Source organism: Aedes albopictus, chromosome 2, assembly GCF_035046485.1.
Source record: "Aedes albopictus strain Foshan chromosome 2, AalbF5, whole genome shotgun sequence".
NCBI lineage: Eukaryota > Metazoa > Arthropoda > Insecta > Diptera > Culicidae > Aedes > Aedes albopictus.
This window is the reverse complement of record NC_085137.1, coordinates 492,788,677-492,812,079: the sequence shown is the minus strand read 5'-3', so window position 1 is coordinate 492,812,079 and position 23,403 is coordinate 492,788,677. Positions and strand designations below refer to the sequence as shown.

Below are 23,403 nucleotides of genomic sequence, written 5' to 3'. Positions count from 1 at the left end.
GCGCCCTTGGAGTTTTCGAACGGAAGGTGTTACGTATAATCTACGGCGGAGTGCAGATGGAAGACGGGAATTGGAGAAGGCGAATGAACCACGAGCTGCATCTGCTGCTGAGAGAACCAACCATCATCCACACTGCGAAAATCGGGAGGCTACGGTGGGCGGGTCACGTCATCAGGATGTCGCATAGCAACCCGACTAAAAAGGATCTCGAGAGTCATCCGACTGGTACAAGAAGTTGTGGTGCGAACTTAATAATGTAATGATGCAATCTGTAAATATTTTGGAGCATGGTGATAAAACATTTGATCTCAAAGATAATGAAGCATGATCGCTTTGAATTGAGTCATGCGGTAATCATTCAGAAGATTCCAACCTAAATGCAGAAGCTCCATGATTCATACCATTGCCGTATTTAAACTAAGACAATTTTCTCTAAATCCGGTAAACAGATAATGTATGTCCGTAAAATATATTCCATGTCATCTACTCTTATTGTAGTTCCTCCCATCCCCCATTCATGACCTCGCCAAGCTCCGCAATTCGTTCACCGAAATTCTAGGAAACTCGTTCATCCCCGCACACGCTCCTCCAATTCCAAGCATAATGTGGTGGCGGCCTTCACTCGACATCGACAATAATTGGTGTGCTAACTCATCCGCGGCCGGTCAAACTCCGCATCCGCAACAAATTTCCAAACGCTCGCATGAGAAAACCCGTTATTCTCCAGGCAAACATTCGGCGGCAGCTCGTAGCGCGCCAGATGAATCATGTTTCGCAGTCGCGTCTCCGTCAGGCCGTGTCTCCCCGGATCGCCGATGTAGATCTACAAAGATAAGAGAAGAGAGCAGCGAAGCACACGGCGCACCGCGTCGCGCCGTCGTCATCATAATAAAATCGAGAGTTGTTTAAACTTCACGCGAGTTTATGAATGAAATGCAAACTGCTCACATCTTTGCCATCGTCACGAGCCAGGCGGTTCAGCCACGGGATCAGCACGTCAGCGATTTCGGTGTCGTAGAACAGGTCTCCCAGTAGGATGACGTCGTAGCGATCACACGGCGCCCCGATTTGGTTCGACTGGTCCAGTTCCAGTCGGTGCTGCTCAATGATGCTGCTGCCGACCGAGTCCGAGTCCGAGGTGGTCGCATTGAGTTCCGCATTGAGAAGCGTGGCTTGAAGGGCGACTGTTCGTATGGTGAGAAATGGTTACGAAATGGGGGTTTTATTAGTGGATGCATACCAAAATAGCGCTTGCAAATCGAAGGAATTACACACAGTTATTCAATCGCATATTCGTACGAAGCACGCTAAAGGTTGGTTACTGGGTAATACAAATGCCTTTGAAATTCAACTGCTGACCTCTCAACTTCAACGGAAGCACCCGCATTCGCGCCGATCTACTGAAGAACCGCAGGTTCGGCATCCTAGCGATAAACGAGGTGTATTGGACAGAGTCCATGGTGCGAACGTTTAGAAGTAATCATGTATTTACAGTAGAACTGTTTAATCTTCGACTTTTTCTTCTTGTCATATACCCCTACTGGAAACACAACCTTCTCCCAGCATATAGCAATTTTGAACTACAGAAGACAGATTACGGCATCGAAAGCGGAACCAACTAGCTCAGTTTGTATAAAAAAATGTCTAGCTTCAGCAGTCAACGAATGAAAGTCTGAACAAACATATGATTGACAAGTATGTCATAGCTCATACTGCCCCAATGAATTAACTACATCGGCTGTTTTCCTACTCTCCGCATCGACCAATGTGGCGCTAGCTTCTATGCGCGAAAAATCGCTAAAAGTAAATCGCAAAAATATTGTATGGCGAATAGCATCTAAAGGCAAATTTATCGAAGTGCAATACATTATTCGAAAAAATATTTGGTTGTGGTTGTGCACAATGATGACTACTGTTAAGTCTATCAAATATTGTTTCAGGAAAAGCTTTCTATTTCAAGTAATTCAAGTTTAGATGCTTTTCACCATACAAAATTAAATGGATTTACTCCTGCTGATCAACTGTGGGTGTGCGCCAAGCGGGTAGTCCATTGGCTACATTTCCGCTGCCTTACACTTTAATTTCCAGAGTCTAATCTCTAAAAAATCTTCAGTAATTCCTGCGAAAATCATTGTGATCTTGGAAGAAATCTCTGTTGGGATATCAGACGAAAAAATACATGAATCCTTGAGAAATCCACGAATGAGTTCCTGAAAAAAGTGCTGAGGAAATATCACAGAATCGCAGCACAAATGGGTTGATAACTTCCAGCATGAATCCCAGGAAAATTTCCAACAAGAATTTCTAAAGGAATTTCAGAAGCAATACCAAAAGATTTTCGTATAGAAATCCCAAGAGGAACCCCCGGGAAACTCATAGAGGATACCCAATTGGGGAATCTAATAGAGAAATCCTAGTGAAATCTCTAGAGGAATTCCTATATGAGTAATAACTGAAGGCATTTAAAGAGGAACATTTTAACAAATTCCTAACATAATCCCTGAAGGAGTCCTAAGAAGAATTTCTGAAAAAAAAATCCCTATATTTTTTATCAGTAGATCTGCTCCTGAGGCACGTTCTCCTCCATTTGAGAAATTTGTGCCATCCGTGGATTTACTGATGGATGACCGCACGTAGTAATTTATAGAGGAATTATTGCAGAAATATCTACAGCAATCTCTGAATACATTATTAGAGAAGTTCTTTTAGAAATTACTGGATAGAGTCCTTCAGGAATGTTATGTATGCGTTAAACGATTTAGATTGAGGCACTCAAATGAATATGTGCGTTCGATAAAATGATGAAAAGAGCGGTTCACTCATCGAGTACGAAATAAAAGTAAGTCAGTCGAAGTCCATCAGTGAGTCGAGACAGTCAAGCTAATTCCAAGTGGTTTTAATATAACGTGAAAGAAGTGTTTGGTTAAAAGAAGTTTCCTCCGCAGAAGTGTAGTGTCCGCCTTGTAAGTTGAAGTCCACTTTGAGCAGTATATACAGATTTATCAAGAAATACCAGCAAGAATTTCCAAGAATCCAAGCAGGAGTTCCTGAAAGATATCCAAGAAAATCTTCTGGAGGAATCACCGTAGGAATGCTTTGAAAAATCTTTTAGGATCGTTATAGAATCCCCGGTAGATTTCCTGGAAAAATTTCCAGCGGAACTCTTGATGAAACACTAGAAATAATACCTGCAAGAAACGAAGCAGAAGGAATCGCAGCAAGAATTTCTGGAAGATTACCACCACGAATTCCTTAAGGGTTTCGAATGGATAAATCCCTTAAAGAATCTCGACAGTAATTCCTGAAGCAATCCAAGCAGGAAACCTACAACATAAATATCATAATACATTTCTGGAGCAATCCCAACAAATTGTTTACAGCTGACAAAATCAGGTCCTCGCTGTGTTTTCTTTGAATGTTTTAGAATAGAGAATCGCACACTTTTTGCCTTTCTCGTACACTAAGTGTACTGTAACTCAGGAACGAAGAAAAACCACATCTTGAAAATTTTACAGAAAATAGCTTATGTTTTCCCTTCCAAAAATATTTTTTTAAATAATTTTTCCGGACTTCGAAAATAGTTTTTGCGACTTTTCCAACCAATTTTCCTCAACAGTGGAAAATTTTGAGGAAAACAATTTTCATTTTGTTTTTTTTTTTGATTGCTGAGAAAATTTGCTTACGATTTCACAAAAAAAAAACATTGTGTCTACGATGCTTCGTTCTTAAGTTATGATTTTTCAAAAAAACGGCTCATGTAGCACATCTGGAAAATTTACACAAAATTGGTCATAACTCAGGAACGGAGAAAAACGACATCCTGAAAAATTCACAGAATATAGCTTATGTAATTCCCTTCCAAAAATATATATATTTTTTTAGAATTTTCCCGGAGTACGAAAATAGTTTTTCTGACTTTTCCAACCGATTTTTCTCAAAAGTGGAAAATTTTGTGGTAAACAATTTTCATTTTGTGTTTTTTTTCCAATTGCTGAGACAATTTGCTTATGATTTCACAAACATTGTGTCTACGATGCTTCGTTCTTGAGTTATGATTTTTAAAAGTAGGTGGTGTCTGTGGAAAATGTTGGTTTTCCACTGGAGTTTTCCGGAAAATTAGGCGACCCTGATTTTATTCAATTTTGTTATTGTTCATATATATGAACCCTACCTGTGAAAAAAATTTCATTGAATTCTGAGAACCTTGGTACCAATTTGTACGATATTAAAGAAAATGCCCATATCTTTTAGGCAGTAAACCTCAACCGATTTAATGACCGATGATTCATTCGACGCGGAATCTGGTCCCATTGTTTCCTATTGACAATGGTTCGGATTGGTCCAGCAGTTCCGGAGTTATGGCCATTTGGGTGTTCCGGACCGGTACCCCAGGAAGGGGCCAGATATGAAAACGATACAAAACCATCCATGCAACACATCAAACCACGGGATGTTCGTTAACTTGATTAACGGTAAGCAGAAAAATGGTCTCAGACCATATCTAAATCGGTAGTGTCCTGGAACCGGTTCCGGGTGTCCCGCCGGAAGTGGCCAAACATAAAAGTGAACTAAACCCATGCATGCAACACATCAAACCGCGGCTTTTTCGATAACCTGATGACCAGTAAGCAGGAAAACATTCTCAGACCATATCGGAACGGGTAGTGTTCTGGAACCGATTGCAAATGTCCCGCCGGAAATGGTCAAATATAAAAGTGAACCAAACCCATGCATGGGATATATCAAATCGCGGATTTCTAGGTATCTTGATATGTCAAAAAAAAAAGTTTCCGGCCAACTCCTGTTCCGCAACCGATTACGGGTGCCCCATCGGAAGTGGTCAAATATAGGATAGCCAAACCTATAAATGCGACACATTAAATGACTTTTAAGGTACCGCAAACGGGCTAACTTTGATAGTTTTTCAACGAATTTTCTTAATATTTTTCCAAGTAACAGTATTTCCCCTAGTTTTATATTTTTAAAACCAGTACTGGGGAATCAGTTATCAATTGCAATTGAAAGATCCGGTAATATTAAATATTTTGGGTGATTTTTAGTTTTTCATAGAGCGAAACCCAAATTTTCATTTTGGGGTACCTTTGATAGTGCCCTGTAAAACACATGAAATCTTGAAAAATAATCACAGATTGAAAGCTTAGGAGTTTGAACATGATGGGAGAAGCCTTGTGGAATATATCAGATGGAATTTTTATATCAAAACATTGATTTTTAATTAATTCTACATATAAAAATGAGTTTGTGAAGAACTGAGTGAAAAACATAGTGGGTTTTCTTTTTTTGGGATGTTGTTTAATGTTTTATTAACAAATTTTGAACAACACGGATTTAATTACATGAAATTACAATGGCATTGTATACTTTTATACGTTTATCGATGTATGGAGATTTATGTCCCATTTTTCAAAATTGCCTCCATTTCGTAAAAACACACCTTGTTAAGAGATTCAAGGCCAGATTTAGAATCTACTATGATGGATCTATCGAGAATTAAAGTCAATTCATTGAAAAAATACCTGTCGCACTATCAAAGTTACCTGCATTATCAAAGATACCCCGTTTTACGGTAACCTGATAAAAGGTTAAAATGAAAAAAAAAAATCATAGACCTTGCTTTGGAAAACCAATAGTGTGCCGAAACAGGTTCCAGGTGCCCCGCCGGAAGTGGTCAAATGTAGAACAAAACTAAACTCATGCACGCAGTACATTAAATAGTTTCGAGTGTCTCGCCGGAACTGGCAAAATGCACAAATGAACCACAGCCATGCAAGCGGTACATCAATTCGCCACTTTTCAAGAAAACTGATTAACAACTTGCATGAAACTAGTCTAAGACCACATTAGGGACAATCGGTAAGTGGTAAAATGTGAAATTGAACCAAACCCATGCGTGTGGTACCATAATACATGGTGGTACGAATTAATAGCTTGTTCATTTTACGATTGTTGGCTTCCGAAGTTCACTGCGATTGATAACCAAACGGATCAGGTGTCGGAAAGCATCAAATTTGAACTTCCGGAAATAACAGCACTGCGGGTGTAAGTAACAGCACAATATCGGATCATTCGTATTTACAGAGTATTACACTGTGACATTTGATCATTTTTTAATTCGACAAATGTCGCATGAACGGGGTACGAATTTAAAAGTGTCGTACTAAAGAGTGATGAATACGCGGTGTTTGACAGTACATCAAATAGTAGCTTTTTGTTAACACGATGATCGATTCGTAACAACAAAGCCTCGGACCATATTTTAGACAACCGGTAGTGTCGCGAAACCGGTTCTAAGTGTCCCACTAGAAGTAGTTAAATGTGAAAGTGATCTATACCCATGCATGAGATAAATCAAATCGTGGTTTCAAGTAACCATATGATATATGAACGTTAGCAATAATATAGCCTCAGACTATATTTGGAAGACCTGATAGTGCTCCGGAACCTGTTCCGGTACCGCATCGAAAGTAACCAAATGTACCATGCGACACGTCACATCTCGACTTGTTTAATAACCTGATGAATAGTTAACTTGAAAATAAGCTCATACCACATTAGAGACTACCGGTAGGGATGCACAACCAGCGTTTGGTGCTTCGCCAGAACTACGAAAGTAAACTAAATCAATGCAAGCGATAACAATATGTAGGGAATCGCGCCACTTGGGCGGTGGCTTCTATATTCGTCTGTTTTCCGCTATAACTCAGTAAAATTTGAGCCAATTGACACAATTTTTAAAATGCGGTGAGATAGGTATAGTACCGTGCCATGCCCCAATACCGTGTGCCTCCTAATACCGTGTATTTGACAAAAAACTCAAATATTTTACAAAGTGTATTATTTTTTTAACTGAGTTACTAGTTTAATCATTAGCATATTAAACCTTCTAAAGTTTGGCGTGATAAATTTGGCACATATTTACAAAAACAAGCAATTAAAAATAGTTAAAGAATGTTAGTACAAAGTACCAATACACGGTATTAGGGCATGGTTCCTTTTGTGTTCCAAATACCGTGTTTCGGCTAAAACTTGCAAACTGAAAATATTATTGACACGTTTTACTTTATGAATCAATTTCATAATCCTCTAGGCAACGTTTAACGTACAGGTTCTTTTAAGTATGAACTTAGTATGATTGATATAGTGATGATTCAAAGCACCACCAATGTATGCGGGTCACATACACAGTATTAGGAACAATGCTATGTTTTACAATTTTGATTTTAACAATGGATTAAACATTTGGAATTCCATTAATCATATATATTATACATAATGCACACAATAAGCAAAAATATAGCGTTTGAAAAATCAAGAAACATGGATTATTTCTACAGGGCTCTTTGAAGTGAAGAGCATCCTTAACATCACGGTATTGGGGCATGGCACGGTATCTACCCGAGTACAACATTTCAAGTCAACTGATTGAAAACAGTTGAATATAGAAGCCACCGGCCAAGTGGCGCGATACCTTAAGAGAACAAAATCTTGACAAATCCCGAGCAGAAGGGAATAACAACAGCATGATACAATGCGTTATTTTGGCAAAATTATTACAAACATATTATGTTATAGACATGCGTGTCATAAGCGGCAAAATAACAAATACCATAACAAAAAAATGTTCCTGGGCGACCAATTAAATTACATGTTTTGTTCGTTTTAATAACAACTTAATAATAGTGAATTTGAAAAAATGATCAATATCAAATTTTGAACTTGATATGTTATTAACCCTAAAAGGGATACCTTCATGGCCTCAGTTTCGTCACCTCGCTGAGTGTGTTCCATCAAAGACGAGCTCTGAAAGGCGCCTGGGGTCCAATGGACCCCAGGTATTCCTTTTAGGGTTAAACATAATCTAAAATCAAAACTTGTTATGATGTACAGGTAATACAATACTGAACAGAATAAAATACGCACTGATCGATTTCATACAAAATATTTAAGTTTGGAATCCTTGAATCGCAGCTTCTAGTGCACAGATTGACTTCAAAATTGAACTGGACACTTTTAATAACTTGAAATTTAACTTGTTAAGAAATAAGACTATTCCATGTATGATTTTCATAGTTATCGCAATCCACTTATTTCGAGAATAATCGTAAATTTTCATTTCGGAATAACGCTGAAATTTCCATATTATGCCATGTTCTTCAGCAAAGTTAATCAGTCTATCGAAACACACTCCTTTTCTGAATAACCCGTTTGAGTAAAACAAGCAATTTAGTTATTTTTATGGAAATGAACGTTTAGCGATATTTAAAAAAGTTTTTCTCGGAAATATTTTCATTTGTCACGGATCAAACTTAAATTATTATAAATATCCAGACAAAATTTGAGATTGATCGCTACCCAAGAAGCTGACATTCAACCCTCAAACAATCAATGCGCACTTTAACCCAGCAAAATATGTTATGGAGAAGCAATGCTTTGATAAGTTAACAATAACAAAACAAGATATAAAAACAGGTTATGTCATTCCGTAGTTATTAATTTGATATTCTCCTCTGCTCGGGATTAAATCCACATACAAACAGACGTCTCACTATACTCACTACCTATCGTTCTTGTTTTTAACTGTCATTAAAATATAGCCTAAAATGTGCAGAAAAAAACTTTGTCGAAGACCGCAAAGTGATCTGTGATTGTGTAAAAAGTTATATCTTAGCTTCTTGGTGTCGTCTTGATATTGATCAGTCTTCAGTGTTAGTGAAGGTGCTCAAGCAGTCAACTGAGAAGTCTGATGCTATTCAGCTCTGCTTATACGTTGAACATAACGTCGGACTATGTGCCATCATAAGTTTTAAATTCAATTATGGCTTTGATAAAATGCTTGCTTTTCTTAAACAATATCAGGATTCAGGAACACTTTGACTTACGTTGACGGAAAGATCGTGAGAACATATTCGATGCGTAAGGCACTATCACCACTAGGTGGATAAATTTGGGTTCGCTAAAAGGTTGTTTGGAACAAAAACTATGTGTTATGGCAATCAAATTGTTTATCACCATTGAAAAAAAACATCATATTAGTACGCTGTTTCAACTTGCCCCGGTGTACCTCAACCAAAAAACTCTTAGCTGCCCAAGTAACCAGTAAGCATTTAAAATAGCATTTCTTCAGCATTATAGTAGCCTTTACGACAAGGCGTTTAATGCTAATAAGCCATATATGCGCCTATAGTGCTACCTCACAGCAGGTTTTGGCAAAATAACGGGCTGTCTTAGTACTATCCTTTCAGGAACGTCGTGACGAAATGTCAAAGAAGCGTAACGCCTCGTCGAGCAAAAAAAAAACAAAAATAGATTGACGTCTGCTTTTCGTTCTCTCAGCCTGCTTCCCCGCTTCATCGTCCGTCCATATTCCAGCCGGTGCTAGGTGGTACTTTTTTGCTGATTTTTGTAGTGATGTAGGTTTGAACTTACGATCCGGAGATTGCGGCACCAACATTTCAAAAGGGCGTAACTGCATTTACAACCAATGCCTTCTCACAAAGCTGTGGAGCGTATCCCATCCCTCTCGAGCAATCCATTAGCACAAATAGGAAGATAAAATCATCCTCTTTCGATTAATGGACGTGAATTGCGTGAGATGAATCAAATACGACCCACAGCTCTGTGAGAAGGCATTGGTTGCAAAAGCAGTTACGCCCTTTTGAAATGTTGGTGCCGATTGATGAATCATATCTGCTACTGATTCTGTTGCTCCTGATCCACGACGCTGAAGCTGTTCCGGTGGAGTGCGTTGATTTAATCGCCAATATAAAGAATGATTCGATAACAGCTTCAGATTCAACATCCAAAACTTGTTTTCATTGAGATGTTTCATTGTGATAGAGCATTATGATCCCTTCTTTTAAATATCTGTGGAATATGATTCTTTCTTCCCTCTTTCAAACAATCCTATGATCCACCAAAGCATCCACCTATTCGGCACACATTTTCCGACGAAATGATAAATAATTGGTGATTTTTTGATGGACAAACTCCCAAACCAATCCAGCTGCAGTAATGTTTTCTTTGGTGCTTTTGGAAGAGTAGGGGAAAATGAAGAAACAAATAAGATGCACAAATTTGTAAACAGGAGGCTATGAAAGAGAGAGAGAATATGTGTTGCCAAATGCGTAACATATCTCCCAACCTTTTTGCTCCTAGCATTTAAAGAGCAGTTGAAAAGCATTCTGATTGCTCCCAAGTGAAAACATTTCAAGCAGTTGAAATGCTGATGACCAGCCAAAAGCATTTGAGCAGCACAGCTTATGCTAACTCAAGGCAGTTATGCATTCAAACTGCTTATGTAGGGCAGCAAGCAGTTTAAATGTATAATACGGGCTAATACACGGCTTATTCAAATGCTTAGTGGTTACCTGGGTGGTATTCTTTGACATCGGCTGACTCGTGGAAGCATGAGGTAGGAACTTGTAAGGACCCGAGCAATGTTGGTTGTCGACCCATTATTCTGCTGCCCAAGCCATTAAGCATACAAATGATATTTTAAAGCAATCATTGGTTAAATTTCGCCATAATTTAACGAATGAATGAATTTAACGAATCATATTTCAAAATATTAACATGTCGAAGTAACTCTGAGCCTGGGTTCGAATTCAGCGGCCAAAACCTATCAGTAATACTTAAGTTTGTTTCTGAGATAAACAAAAGTGTAATATATTGTGCTCAACCCGGGAGCTTCTTGACAGCTGCCGAACAACGTCAGCGTACCTAAAAATTTTGGTCCGGGTGGTACTGTCAGATTCAAAGCGGCAGGCGCTACTTTTGAAAAGGACGAAAACCGACCATAACAAACCGCACAAACAATATTAAAACATTAAACAGAAACCTTAATTTGTTGTTTCCGCTTTTTTTGTGGTAGAAAAATGAAAATTAAGTGCGGCATGATGAATTTGTTTACTAGAAGTGAAAAATCTATATATATAAAAATGAGTTTGAAGTCCCTTTGAGGCAACAAAACTCACGAACGGCTGAACCGTTCAGCATGACTTATGCATGGTTCGATTCGTATTCGTGGCGGCTGTGTTTATAAGTAGTAAAAGTTTAGAATATCAATTTAAAAAGTAGGAAAATTGCGAAATTACTGATTTATTATGATTTGGGAAGAAATTCAACACGACCGAAATAAAACCAATCTAGAGTGCGGTGCTGCAATGACCTCACCAGTTGTCAAACCACCACAACCGGGCAAGACAAAGTTTGCCGGGACAGCTAGTATATCTATAAAACGGGTAACGGCAAAATAGTCGACTTTCATAAAATTAATAAGAAACTCTTGTTTTCTTCTAAGCACTAGCAAGTAATAAATAAGGTTACTTATATTAACATTTTACAACTAAATATCTGGTAACAAAGCCAAAATGGAAGTTAAAAATAATCATTTGCAGATGTGTTTTTTTTTCGAGTTTGATCTTCGGTTTGATCTAGCATGCGCAGTCACCAATCAATATGCAAGACCGTTTAAACATGTGGTTTTATTACATTTCTTCCAACAACAAAAAGAAAAAATCAAAATGATTTCAATTTAATGAACATTAGTTTTTGCGCTTCTGTTGAATACGTCCTTTTGATAAGAAACGCTAGCCTCTTGTTGGCTTCCACTCACCCCGAAACAAAAAGATGTTTTCGCATGGACAAAAATTGTTGCGTCAGTGAAGGATGGACCCGCTGTTTACGAACAGTAGCGACATCTGCGATTTGCAAGTAGGTACGCGAAACTGAGCGCATCTGTCAAGTTGCGGGGGAGTTGATTGTGCTATATGCTGCGAAACGGCGCTTTGTACGAATACGACACCGAACCACTGTTGCCCACCTTACCTGCATCGATATCGTTAGCGGTGACGAGTTTCGCGCCTGCTCCGAGCGCTGCAATCGATGATGCGCCGCAGCCGCAGCCGACATCCAGGACGGATTTCCCACTGAATAATTGCCGGTTGTCTAGAATGAATCTAACATAACGGTGTGTAAATTAGATAACGATCGCATTATTGTAGGTAGGTATACAAACGAAGTTCGTTCACACCTCGTCAGCGCTTGGCCTCCAGGCCAGAAAAACCCCCAGAACGGTTCGGTGAGGAAGCAGAAGTTCTCGCCGATGGGCTGGTGATAAATTGTGCACTCTTCGGTGATAAGGTGTAGCGCCAGCTCCGGGGTCAGGTGCTGGCGGGACACTTTGGTGTTTTGCAATATTTTACAGCGATCGGTGGGATTTACGCGGTTGTCGGTGAGGGATTGAGGTGATGATGAGGGGCAAGAAAACCTGTTGGAAGAGATAAAATAATCATTTGAAAACAGTGCAACGGGGGTAAAGTTCAATGGGGATGGTTATAAATCGTTCGAATTTTATCTTGTTAAATGGTCGGGAAATATTTAATGATAAGATTTGTGTACGTACATCTTAACGACCCAGGTCACGATTTCACTTTAGCTTCAAATTGTGTGTAACATTGCTCGAAAGGTTACCATAAAAAGTCAGTTGTAACCCTTGGTTGTAACCCCAACATGTAGGGTAGCGAACCACTTGGGCAGCGGCCGATATTTTGGGCACTCTTCGCTATAACTCAGTCAATTCCAAACCAATTGACTTGAAATATTGTAAACGGCTAGATACTATACGTATCTCATCGCGTTCCAAAAATTGTGTCAATTGGTTCAGAATTTGCTGAGTTATAGCAGAAAGGTGCCCAAAATAGGATCCCTGCCGAGATGGTTCCACTTCCCTATCGTAGTTTAAAGTGGCTTTAAAGTTTTTTTTCTGAAATTTTAAAGGAAAATTTTATTTTATTCAAAAATTACTTAGAAGTTACTCATATCAATAGATAAGACGTAAACATGATTTAAAAATGTATGCCTGTCGTTCTAATATGTTGATCACATGGTTTCCATCTTGTGTGCTTAACGACCACGTGGTAGGCACACATTAGTCGTCTTCAATTGGTAGTCTTCACATTTTCATTCCCATATTTTGAATTTCCACCACTGTTGTCGAGAGGAAAATGTGCAATTCATTGGCCACATTTCAGTTTGTTATTCAGCAAAACATACATATTGAGGCTGAGTGTTAATTGATGTATCGCACGACTGTTTTTTTCGTGTCTGACTATCTCTACTGTATTTGTGGAGTTTACGTTATACGAAAATAGGAATAACTCATACATTGTAAAGGCTGTACAGTTTTTCATCAATTACCGGAGCTTTGATTCATCACACTAGTTTTCCCAGCCACAAAGCCACGATCTCGTTGTTATTACATATTAGTATTGAAGTATTTTATATTTAGTATTTAAATGAATAATTCAATAATTTCCTTCTTGTGAAACTTTCCACTCTTATTGGACATGTGTTCTAGATTTCTAAACCATCAATTCACTATAAATCATCAGGTGTATTACTACTTGTAATTCTCGTTTAGTGGTGTCTTGTAGCTTAAGTATTAGACAGCATAGCAATGTCGTTTTGTGTTCATGTACTCTTTGGGCTTTGAGTTGTATGGATGCCTAAGAAACAACAGCCGAAGAAAAAAAATTCAGTAGAATACCATGGAGAGACTGGTGACTTCGCAACATGGCACGGACTCAAACATTCTGATAAGGTCCTGACGGCACAAAACGTCCAACAAGAGGACTAAAGGTGAAACTGTCATAAGCTGATGCTGGACATGGATTCGACAATATTATTTCAAACATTTTGTGAGGCAAACTTACGCTGTTTGACTGATTAGAACTATCAATAATAGTCTAAATCGTCTGCAATAGGAAACCCTCAAACCCAATCGTTTCCGTCAAGTATCCCATCACTAGTCTAAACAAACATTCATTTCGTTAATTACGTTTTACACTTATCAGCCACAATGGTCTTATCTCCCTTACGCGAGCACACGTTCTGCATAAGATAAGCACATCCAAGTACACTTATCTCGAACAGGGCAGAGCGCAGGCGACAACGATTTCGTCGAAGATTGCCAAACAGGACAGTTCATGTGATAATCGCAATCGGAGCGCCAAAGCTATTTTCATGAATGAAACGGCTGATAACCACCGGGGCAAACAATTCCGAGAATTTGCGCTCAACCTTTTTCCCATGCGGGGACTTCTTCCATGAGATAACACCAGCAAATCTGCGCGAGAATACTGTGATAGAAATGATGGTGTCACCTCGGTGACTGATGTAACTTCAATGATGTTGGACCACGAACCTCAGCTCGTCTTTATTTTTATATCTCTAAGGGACGTTCTCTTCTGCGTCTACACGCATGCGCCTCGGCGCGTCCTAAGGGTTTCCCCCTATACATTTCTAACTTTGTTTGGCACGCGCGTAGCACGTGCACATCCTGAGCACCCCTTGCGTAGCTGACGCATCTTTTGATTCTCCCCCTTTCTACTTTGAACGAACGGTGACACGTCCTGCTGGACGTGATTAAACACAATACATTTAATATTGGCTAGGTCATAAACATTTATTGCTATTTCTAATCAATATAGATTCTTGGCAGATGGCCTTTAAATGCAATCTAGCTTATGATATGCTGGGGCATATCATACTATCAATCAATACATTTTATTACGCGTTCCTGACTAATGTCTTTCGTTGCGCATTACAAACTTATGCACGAGCATACCTAATTCTTTGTAACGTCATGCCTAATGCATTCGTTGCTAAAACAGCTGGGATTCATTCCCAGATTATATTTATTATTGACATGTGTTTCTGATTATACTACGGATGCTCTTGATTTATTTAGAAAGGACAGAGAACGTCCTGGGAACAGCCATGTGGCATCAATTTGCCACATCACTTTCCCCTAACGAAAAAAAAAGTTTGTTTCTTAACTTTTTTTACTATCAATATTATTTGATTTTACTTTTCAATTTAATTATAATATTATCTTTCTTCTCTTGTTAGTTTTTTTTGTTACATGATTGTATTACTTTACTATTTTATTTCTTATAATTATTTCGCGAATTAAATGATAAATGACCACAAATTGGTCCCTTTTTAGGCTAGCCTGCTTTTCTTTTTGGGTTTTCTTTTGAAAACTTCGCGCTCTTTTTTTTTATTTATTGGCCTTTAATTATTTATGGAACGATTCCATGATAGATATGGATGAATCCGATACAATACGGTACGACTCATGATCCGGCATAAATCCAATCCGATACAATTTAGATAATTTGAGACTCTCGGTGATTTTAAAATCCCGACGATCTCCTTCCCCCTTTAATGAAAAAAAAAAAAATATGCATATATTTTTATCAACTTTTATTTGGTTTAATTTTGAATTTCTCTCTTTTTGTATTACTTGTCGACCTTTCTATACCTTTTTTTGTGATTCTTTTTGTTTTCAAGCATCGTTATATCAAAACGATCTTTGTTTATACTGGGATTGCAGCTCCCTTTGCCATTAGACCAAATGTATCTGCAAAATACACTGTTTCTTTCGGGTCTACCTGCCTATAGTCTTACATGGCAACATGTGTGGTGCAATAGCTCTTTCGCTATAATATAGGGGTTGCAGCACCCTTGTAAACTATGAACCCGAATGCAGCTGCAAATTGCATCGTTTCTTTCAGGAGGCCTCCTCCATAGGTTCACAGCACTCGTCAATCCACTTCTTACTCCCACCGTGGATAATCCATAAAATTAAATAGTCAGTTGTAAAATAATTTGGCAGAGCCCAAATCCTCGTAAAGAATTATTTCCTAATGGTCACAATTCTTCGTGATCAGGATTCCACAAAAATTGTGTATATCTTTTTTTTTTATTGTCAATAACGAGAAAAATAAAAATAAAAATGCTTAGCCTCAACTAGCATTATTACTAAGGAAAAATTTTTGTATATGGATTACTTTTTACAAGCTTACGTTCTTGTTAAAGTTGACGTAAAAACGTGAGTCCTTCACTGAGGCTCAATTATTTTCACTTTGGCATTACAGCCAGTGACTGTATCCTTCATAGGATTTAGCATCCACACTTTTTTCGCTTTTATAAACAGCGTCATTACGTCTTACGTTTCAACAGAACTCATTACTCATAAAGAATTCCTATGCTGCGTAAATCGTCTTACGTTTTTAATCTTGAGTACCCCTTACGGTACACAACTATGATATTTAATTAAACTTTACCGGTTTACATCAACAACCGACAACGATTTCGACTCGTCGAAAGATCGTCGTTGTTTTCAAACATCACGGTGTTTTTGTTTATTTTTCTGTATCGTTGAATCACGGGTTTGTTTGATTTGTTTTTGTATGTGAGAATCTCTCAAATTAAAACTTCATCTAATGCTTTCTTCTAAATCAAGCATGAGTTGATCAGACTTCTTGCTGATAAAGCCATTAGTGAAAATTTCGCTCTTTTTTATTCATGTATTTCCTCGGCTTCTTTTTTAAGCCTTAATACGCAATCTATAATTTTTAATAGATTTGCTGATTTAATTCTGCGAGTTTTATCCGCACATAACTCGTCAACTTTTTTTAGTGTATTAAGAAGTCTTTGCTTCTTTCCTAACGGACCTTTAAAACACAATATAATCCCCCGAGTAATATCTAGCATAATATGGGCATGCTCTCGGAGTTCTTGGTTGAAGTTTTCCCTTTCTTGGTTGTCCATTTTAATAATAAAGAATAGTATACGTCCAAAAAATAAATAAATAAATGGTACATTAATTATTTTATTCTTTATTTTTCCCTTCTAGCGGTTGCCACGTTATTGGTTCATCGCCTGGACAATCGTTCACTCGTTGTATAACCTCCTCCCAAGATTTTGGGTCTTTGCTCCCGTCGATTTTTTCGAACGCTCCAGTACCTTTTCCCTCACTAATTTCATTTAGGAATTCAAAGAATTCTTTCCATTCTCCTTTGTCCATTGATTATTTTCTGAAAAATAAATGATAAAAAAAAAAAAAAATTTCAAAATAATGAAAAAAAATTTTTGTCAGATAATGTGCTTATTAATATTATCTTAACAATTGACATTATTTGATTCATTCATTGTATCGTTTGAGACGATCATTATGAACTGTAATTTTCCTATTCGTACCTTTAAGCAAAACAGTACAAGTTTGAGGAGAATTAATAGCAATTACTTCATGAGGACCGTTATATAATCCTTGAAGTTTTCTACCTGTTCCAGTAGCGATATTCTCTAAAAAGACTTTATCGCCCCACATGGGTATCCAATTATTCGATTTTTCATCATATTTTTCCTTCCTGGCATGTTTAGAAATCAACAAATTCTCTTTGGCAGTTTTCTGTAAAACTTCCAAATTGTATCTCAAGTCTAGTAAATAGGAAAAATATGTTCCATTTTCTTTATAAGTAGTACATATTGATGACGGTAGTTCCGCCTTGTAACCAAACATTAATTCAAAAGGAGAAAATCCTGTGGATGAATGGATGCTGCTATTATAGGTGAAAGCAAAATAATGAATATACTCATCCCAATCATCCAAATTTTTACAGACATATGACCTTAAATACTCTTTTAATGTTCTATGACATCTTTCAAGTGCTCCATTGCTCTGAGGGTGATATGCTGTGGTTTGTATTTGATTTACATGTAATAGTTTACATAATGTTTGAAACAATTTACTTGTGAAATTTGTACCACGGTCAGTGACTAATTCTTTTGGTACACCATATACACAAATTGAACTTTCTAGAAAAGCTTTGCAGGTTGTTTCTGCTGAAGCTTCCGATAAAGCTTTGGCAATAAATATTTTTGTGAGGTCATCTTGTATTGTTAATATATAATTATTACCATTTTTGGTTGTTGGCAAAGGACCTACAATATCCAAAAATATTTTTTCAAATGGTCTTGAAGATGTAGACGTAATCTTCAATGGAATTTTATTTTTAGATAAAATTTTATTTTTCTGGCATTCCGGGCATTTCTCAATATATTGTTTTATGTCTTGTCTCATGTTTTTCCAGGAATATCTTTCGGCTATTCTTTTGATGGTTCTCTCGACACCTTCATGTCCTCCTAATGTGCCATTGTGAAATTCTTTTAAAACGGCATCTATTTCTTCCTTACTCTTTAATTGTCTCACTGTAAGATTTATAAAACATATTTCCACATCCAGATTTGAAAATATATGGGAAATAACTAGTTTCAATTTATTCCAATTGATTGTATCAATTGCTGATGGAATAAAATAAAAGTTTATTGTTTTATTCGTTGTCTGTTTAATATTTTCTTTAAACTTCATCAAATTTTTATACAGTTCGTAAAAGCAAACTTTATGGCCATAATGTTGTTTACTTATTACGTAGTGTATATTTGATTTCTCTGTAAATCCATAGCCATCTAATTTAGACAATTCAATCTCATCTTTGTCAAAATCATATTCCATTTTTGGATCAAGTACTTTTGGTACTATGTATACGATAATACTATTCTTTTTTGGATCAACCTTTTCTCGTATGTTTTTATTAACACATGGGTCCTTTAATATAATAAAACTTCCGTAGTCCTGTGCTATTCCGTTCTGATTAGCATCCGTAATTCTGGTACTTTGGTTATTCGAGGCTAAGTCTTTTGCTTGCCTTCTTGTTATAGCGTTGATTCTTTTTGAGATGTTAGCCTTATGCTTATTTATCTCGTCTTTGATTTCCGACGTTATTTGAACAGCTGTGCTGAAATTAGTCAGTTCAATCCGGCTTAATGCGTCCGCGACGACATTGCCTTTTCCAGGTGTATACAACACTTTGAAATCATACTCTTCTAATAATATACGCCATCTCATTAGTCTATCAGATGCTTCTGTAATATTGAACAGGTAAACCAATGGTTTATGGTCAGATTGCACTATGAATTCTTGACCGTACACATATGGTTTATAATGCTTGACCGCCCATACGATGGCAAGCAGTTCTTTTTCTACAGTTGAATACCGTCTCTCTGCGGGATTCAGAATTCTACTAGCATATGCTATTGGTAAATTAGTTCCTTCATTGGAAAGGACTGCTCCTACAGCAACATTACTTGCGTCGGTTGTAATGACGAATTTCTTTTTAAAATCAGGATACTGTAGAATAGGAAAACTAATCAACAACGATTTCAACTCATCGAAAGATTGTTGACATTTTTGGCTCCAAACGAACCGTTCACCTTTTCTTAATAGTTTGTTCAAGGGTTCCGCTAAGTTTGCTAACTTAGGAATAAACTTTCGATAATAGCTGAGGATTCCTAAAAACATTTTAATTTCTTTTCTGTTGTTTGGCGTTGGAAAATTTCGTATTGCATTTATTTTTGATTCATCGGGCAAAATTCCATTTGGAGTAATTTTATGTCCCAAAAATATAATTTCTTTCCGTAGGAAATTACACTTATTTGGTTGAAGCTTAAGATTGTGCTGCCTGAGTATTTCAAATATATCACATAATTTCCTATTATGCGATTGTAATGTGTCTCCGTAAACCACTATGTCGTCCATATAAATAAAACATTTTATGCCCTGTAATCCTGTTAAGACAGTATTCATTAATCGTTGGAAAGTAGCAGGGGCATTTTTCAATCCAAAAGGCATGCAAACATATTCATAATGTCCATATGGTGTAGAAAATGCTGTTTTGGCTGCATCTTGTGGATCCATTTTAATTTGATGGAAACCACTAGCCAAATCTAAATTTGAAAAGTATCTCGCCTTTCCAAGTTGGTCCAAAATATCCGAAATTAAAGGTAACGGATAAGCATCACTAATAGTTACATCGTTGATTTTTCTAAAATCAACAACCACCCTCCATTTTTTCTCACCATTTGGGCCTGCCTTTTTTGGAACGACTAATAACGGAGAATTCCACGGAGAATCACTTTCTTTGATAATATTATCCTTCAACATTTTTTTAATCTCCGTATTTATGATTTCTTTTTGCGCATGTGGTAACCTGTATTGTCTAGTAAATATAGGTTTTTCGCAAGTTGTTTTTATTTTGTGAGTAGTTGAATCGGTACATGACAGATTGTCTCCTTCAACATAAAACACATCATTATACTCTTTAATGATTTTCATTATTGATGATTTTTCTTCGTTATTTAAATTTTCGATATTCACTTCGTCTATAATTTTATTGATTCTTTCATTATTATTTTTCATTGAAAGTACAGAATAATTTGATAATGGTTCAAATTTTATTGTATTTAAATCCAGTTCAATTTCATCATGTGTTCCGTTAAAAATAGGAACATATGCATAATTTTTATTTGGTTTCAATAAACAATTTCCAATATATATAGGTTTATTGTTTAGTTGCTTTGAATGGCAAATCAACTCTTCATTCGATTGTACATAAATTTTTTGTATTACCTCCGACCGAGGCGGAATTTTTACAATATTTTGCTTTTTCAAAACATTGATCATTACTTTATTTTTCGGATTTGAAATTTGTAAAACATTATCTATGTAATTAATAACACAAGAATGTCTATTCAAAAAATCACTGCCTAAAATCCCATCACACTGAATTGGAAAATCTTTCTCCACTACCATAAGACGAGTATTTTGCATAAAATCATTAAGCCAAAATTTAGCTTTAACTGAACCCAATGTTTTAGTTGATTCTGATGTAATGCCTAGAAGTTCTATTACATCTCTTTTATTAATTTTCATCTGTCCTGAACCTATTGCTTTAACTAAACTTAATTCTGCTCCTGCATCCACGAGAAATATAAGAGGATCGAATTTTAAATTTGTTTGTAAAGCCACCAACGGCCTATTTGTATATGACACATTTTCGAATGGAATTTCCGTAAATTTAGTACTTCCATTCATCTTTAAATCCAAGGGCTGAAAGTCTCTCAAATAAAGCTAAATCAATCAATCAATCATCTTTAAATTGTTTTGGAAAACGATTTATGCCCTTGCTCTTTTTTCTGACATATCAAATTCAATTGTATCGGCTTCGCTCTCATCGCTGTCATAATCATCAGCATACAATTTGTGGGCATATTTTTCAATTAAAAGTTCTAGCTTAATTTGGGTGCTCTTAAATTCATTTTCTGGAAGAGTATCGCTTTCGATCTGTTCCATTAAGTTATACGTTTGTTCCGCTGCTCTTATCATCATACATTTATAATAAAATTTATACAACATCGTTAGGAAACGAAGGTAGCCTCTGAACTTATTCATTTTTTGAATTTTTCAAAAATAAATGGAAAAATCTATTTTTTTGAAGGACTAGCTGGCTCGTCGAATTTCGCATTGATTAACATTAATTGCTATAAAAAAATTTCACCTTCCCCAAACCAAAATTGAAAATTTGTTTTATTTTTTTTACGAATCATGCGGTTCAGCCGTTCTCGAGTTTAAACATTCACTTACGGGAAAATATCGGCGCTGCTACCTGTTGATCCCCGGGATGGCTTCGCTGTTGCTGATGCTGGGGTGGCTACGCTGAAAACGTCCTCGATGTGGGGTGCGACGACGACAACGACGATGACGACGATGATTGTTGGTTGTTACTGCTTTGCTGCACTTCAGGCTTCTTCACGTTGCGGCCGCTCCTTGTTGCACGTGGCCGTTTGTTGGGGCGGCTCCAAGTTGCCGGTTCGCCCTTTTTTTAATTTTTTTATCACTGTTCGGCTTTAATGCCGGAGGTTAAAATTTTTGCTAATTTTCTGCGTTGATCTGTCTCAAAAATACTTCTCTTCTCTGATTTAACCACACTTTTTGGTTCTAATAGCACTGGCACTGCCTTGTTAATCACTTTCACTCACTTTAACTTCTTTTTTTTTTTTTACTTAACAAAAGCTTTTTCTTAAGTTTCACAAAGTTTAATTTTGTTTTTTCTTTGTTTTTTTTTTTTTAATAATACTTCGGTGTGGTAACACCGCTGCCACCAATGTGATAGAAATGATGGTGTCACCTCGGTGACTGATGTAACTTCAATGATGTTGGACCACGAACCTCAGCTCGTCTTTATTTTTATATCTCTAAGGGACGTTCTCTTCTGCGTCTACACGCATGCGCCTCGGCGCGTCCTAAGGGTTTCCCCCTATACATTTCTAACTTTGTTTGGCACGCGCGTAGCACGTGCACATCCTGAGCACCCCTTGCGTAGCTGACGCATCTTTTGATTCTCCCCCTTTCTACTTTGAACGAACGGTGACACGTCCTGCTGGACGTGATTAAACACAATACATTTAATATTGGCTAGGTCATAAACATTTATTGCTATTTCTAATCAATATAGATTCTTGGCAGATGGCCTTTAAATGCAATCTAGCTTATGATATGCTGGGGCATATCATACTATCAATCAATACATTTTATTACGCGTTCCTGACTAATGTCTTTCGTTGCGCATTACAAACTTATGCACGAGCATACCTAATTCTTTGTAACGTCATGCCTAATGCATTCGTTGCTAAAACAGCTGGGATTCATTCCCAGATTATATTTATTATTGACATGTGTTTCTGATTATACTACGGATGCTCTTGATTTATTTAGAAAGGACAGAGAACGTCCTGGGAACAGCCATGTGGCATCAATTTGCCACAATACTAATGCTTATCTGGGCATGATTTGAAATCGACTTGTGATGGCGATACTAGAGCGCGCATGACCGGATCGCGTCAAGATCCACGCGGTATGCGGATGCACCTTGAGAGGCTCAATAGAGATATGCGGGAATCGTAGTGCCTAAATATTAAGAAGATGAAGGTATTTCAATCGTAAACGACTTTCTAGGGAAGCATACATGGCTGATCAAAACAACGATAAAGTGCGTAAGGATTTCGAGTGAACTATCCGGTTCATTCGAATCTCGCCAGGGACTGCGACAAGTTGACGAAGCCTCATGTAATGTTATACTTTTCAGAATCGCCTTGAAATGTGTAATGAGACGAACCATGGTTAACCAGGCTCAAAAGCCGTTTTTTTCGAAACCCGGTCAATTTGTATGCTTTGAACACGACATGATAACATTTAAAATGGTGGCAAACCTGAACAGTGTACACTTACTTGGAGCACGATGCAGCAAAGTTTGAGTGGCTAAAACAAAAGAAGTGCTACATAACACAGCCAAAAACTTTTCCTGACAGTTGCGGCGGGAATCGAATCCACGCTCCTCAGCATGATGCGACTAAATGCTTGGTGACACTAATCGCACGACCACGAAGCCACACCAAGTTCCAATCCAACAGAGATAATCTAAATGATGCAGGGAACACAGGCCAGGATCAAGGGCCAACGGCTTTTCGGACACGTATGAAGTTGATCACCAATATTGACTTCTTTTCCCGATCAGCCTAGATAGCTGTGTAGTGTCGGTAGCAGCGGTTGGTTCAACTGGCTAAGAATAGCACTACGGACCGCCAGTTCCATTGGTAGAAATCCACTAATCAGGTGACCCCTAGTTCGGTTATGCGGCT

The 23,403-nt window shown here is 37.4% G+C and overlaps 1 protein-coding gene across 1 annotated transcript in view; it reads right to left on the bottom strand.

Moving 5' to 3' along the window:
• Nucleotides 1-496: 496 nt before the first annotated feature.
• LOC115265162 (electron transfer flavoprotein beta subunit lysine methyltransferase) overlaps nucleotides 497-23,403 on the bottom strand; it is a 127,246-nt gene continuing 104,339 nt past the window's right edge. The window contains exons 3-6 of the mRNA XM_062848680.1: nucleotides 12,053-12,289; nucleotides 11,848-11,978; nucleotides 949-1,184; nucleotides 497-823 (exon numbers count right to left, since the gene is read on the bottom strand). Of these exons, the coding sequence (XP_062704664.1) occupies nucleotides 647-823; nucleotides 949-1,184; nucleotides 11,848-11,978; nucleotides 12,053-12,289 (781 nt within the window). The 3' untranslated portion in view covers nucleotides 497-646. The remainder of the gene's footprint in view (nucleotides 824-948; nucleotides 1,185-11,847; nucleotides 11,979-12,052; nucleotides 12,290-23,403) is intronic.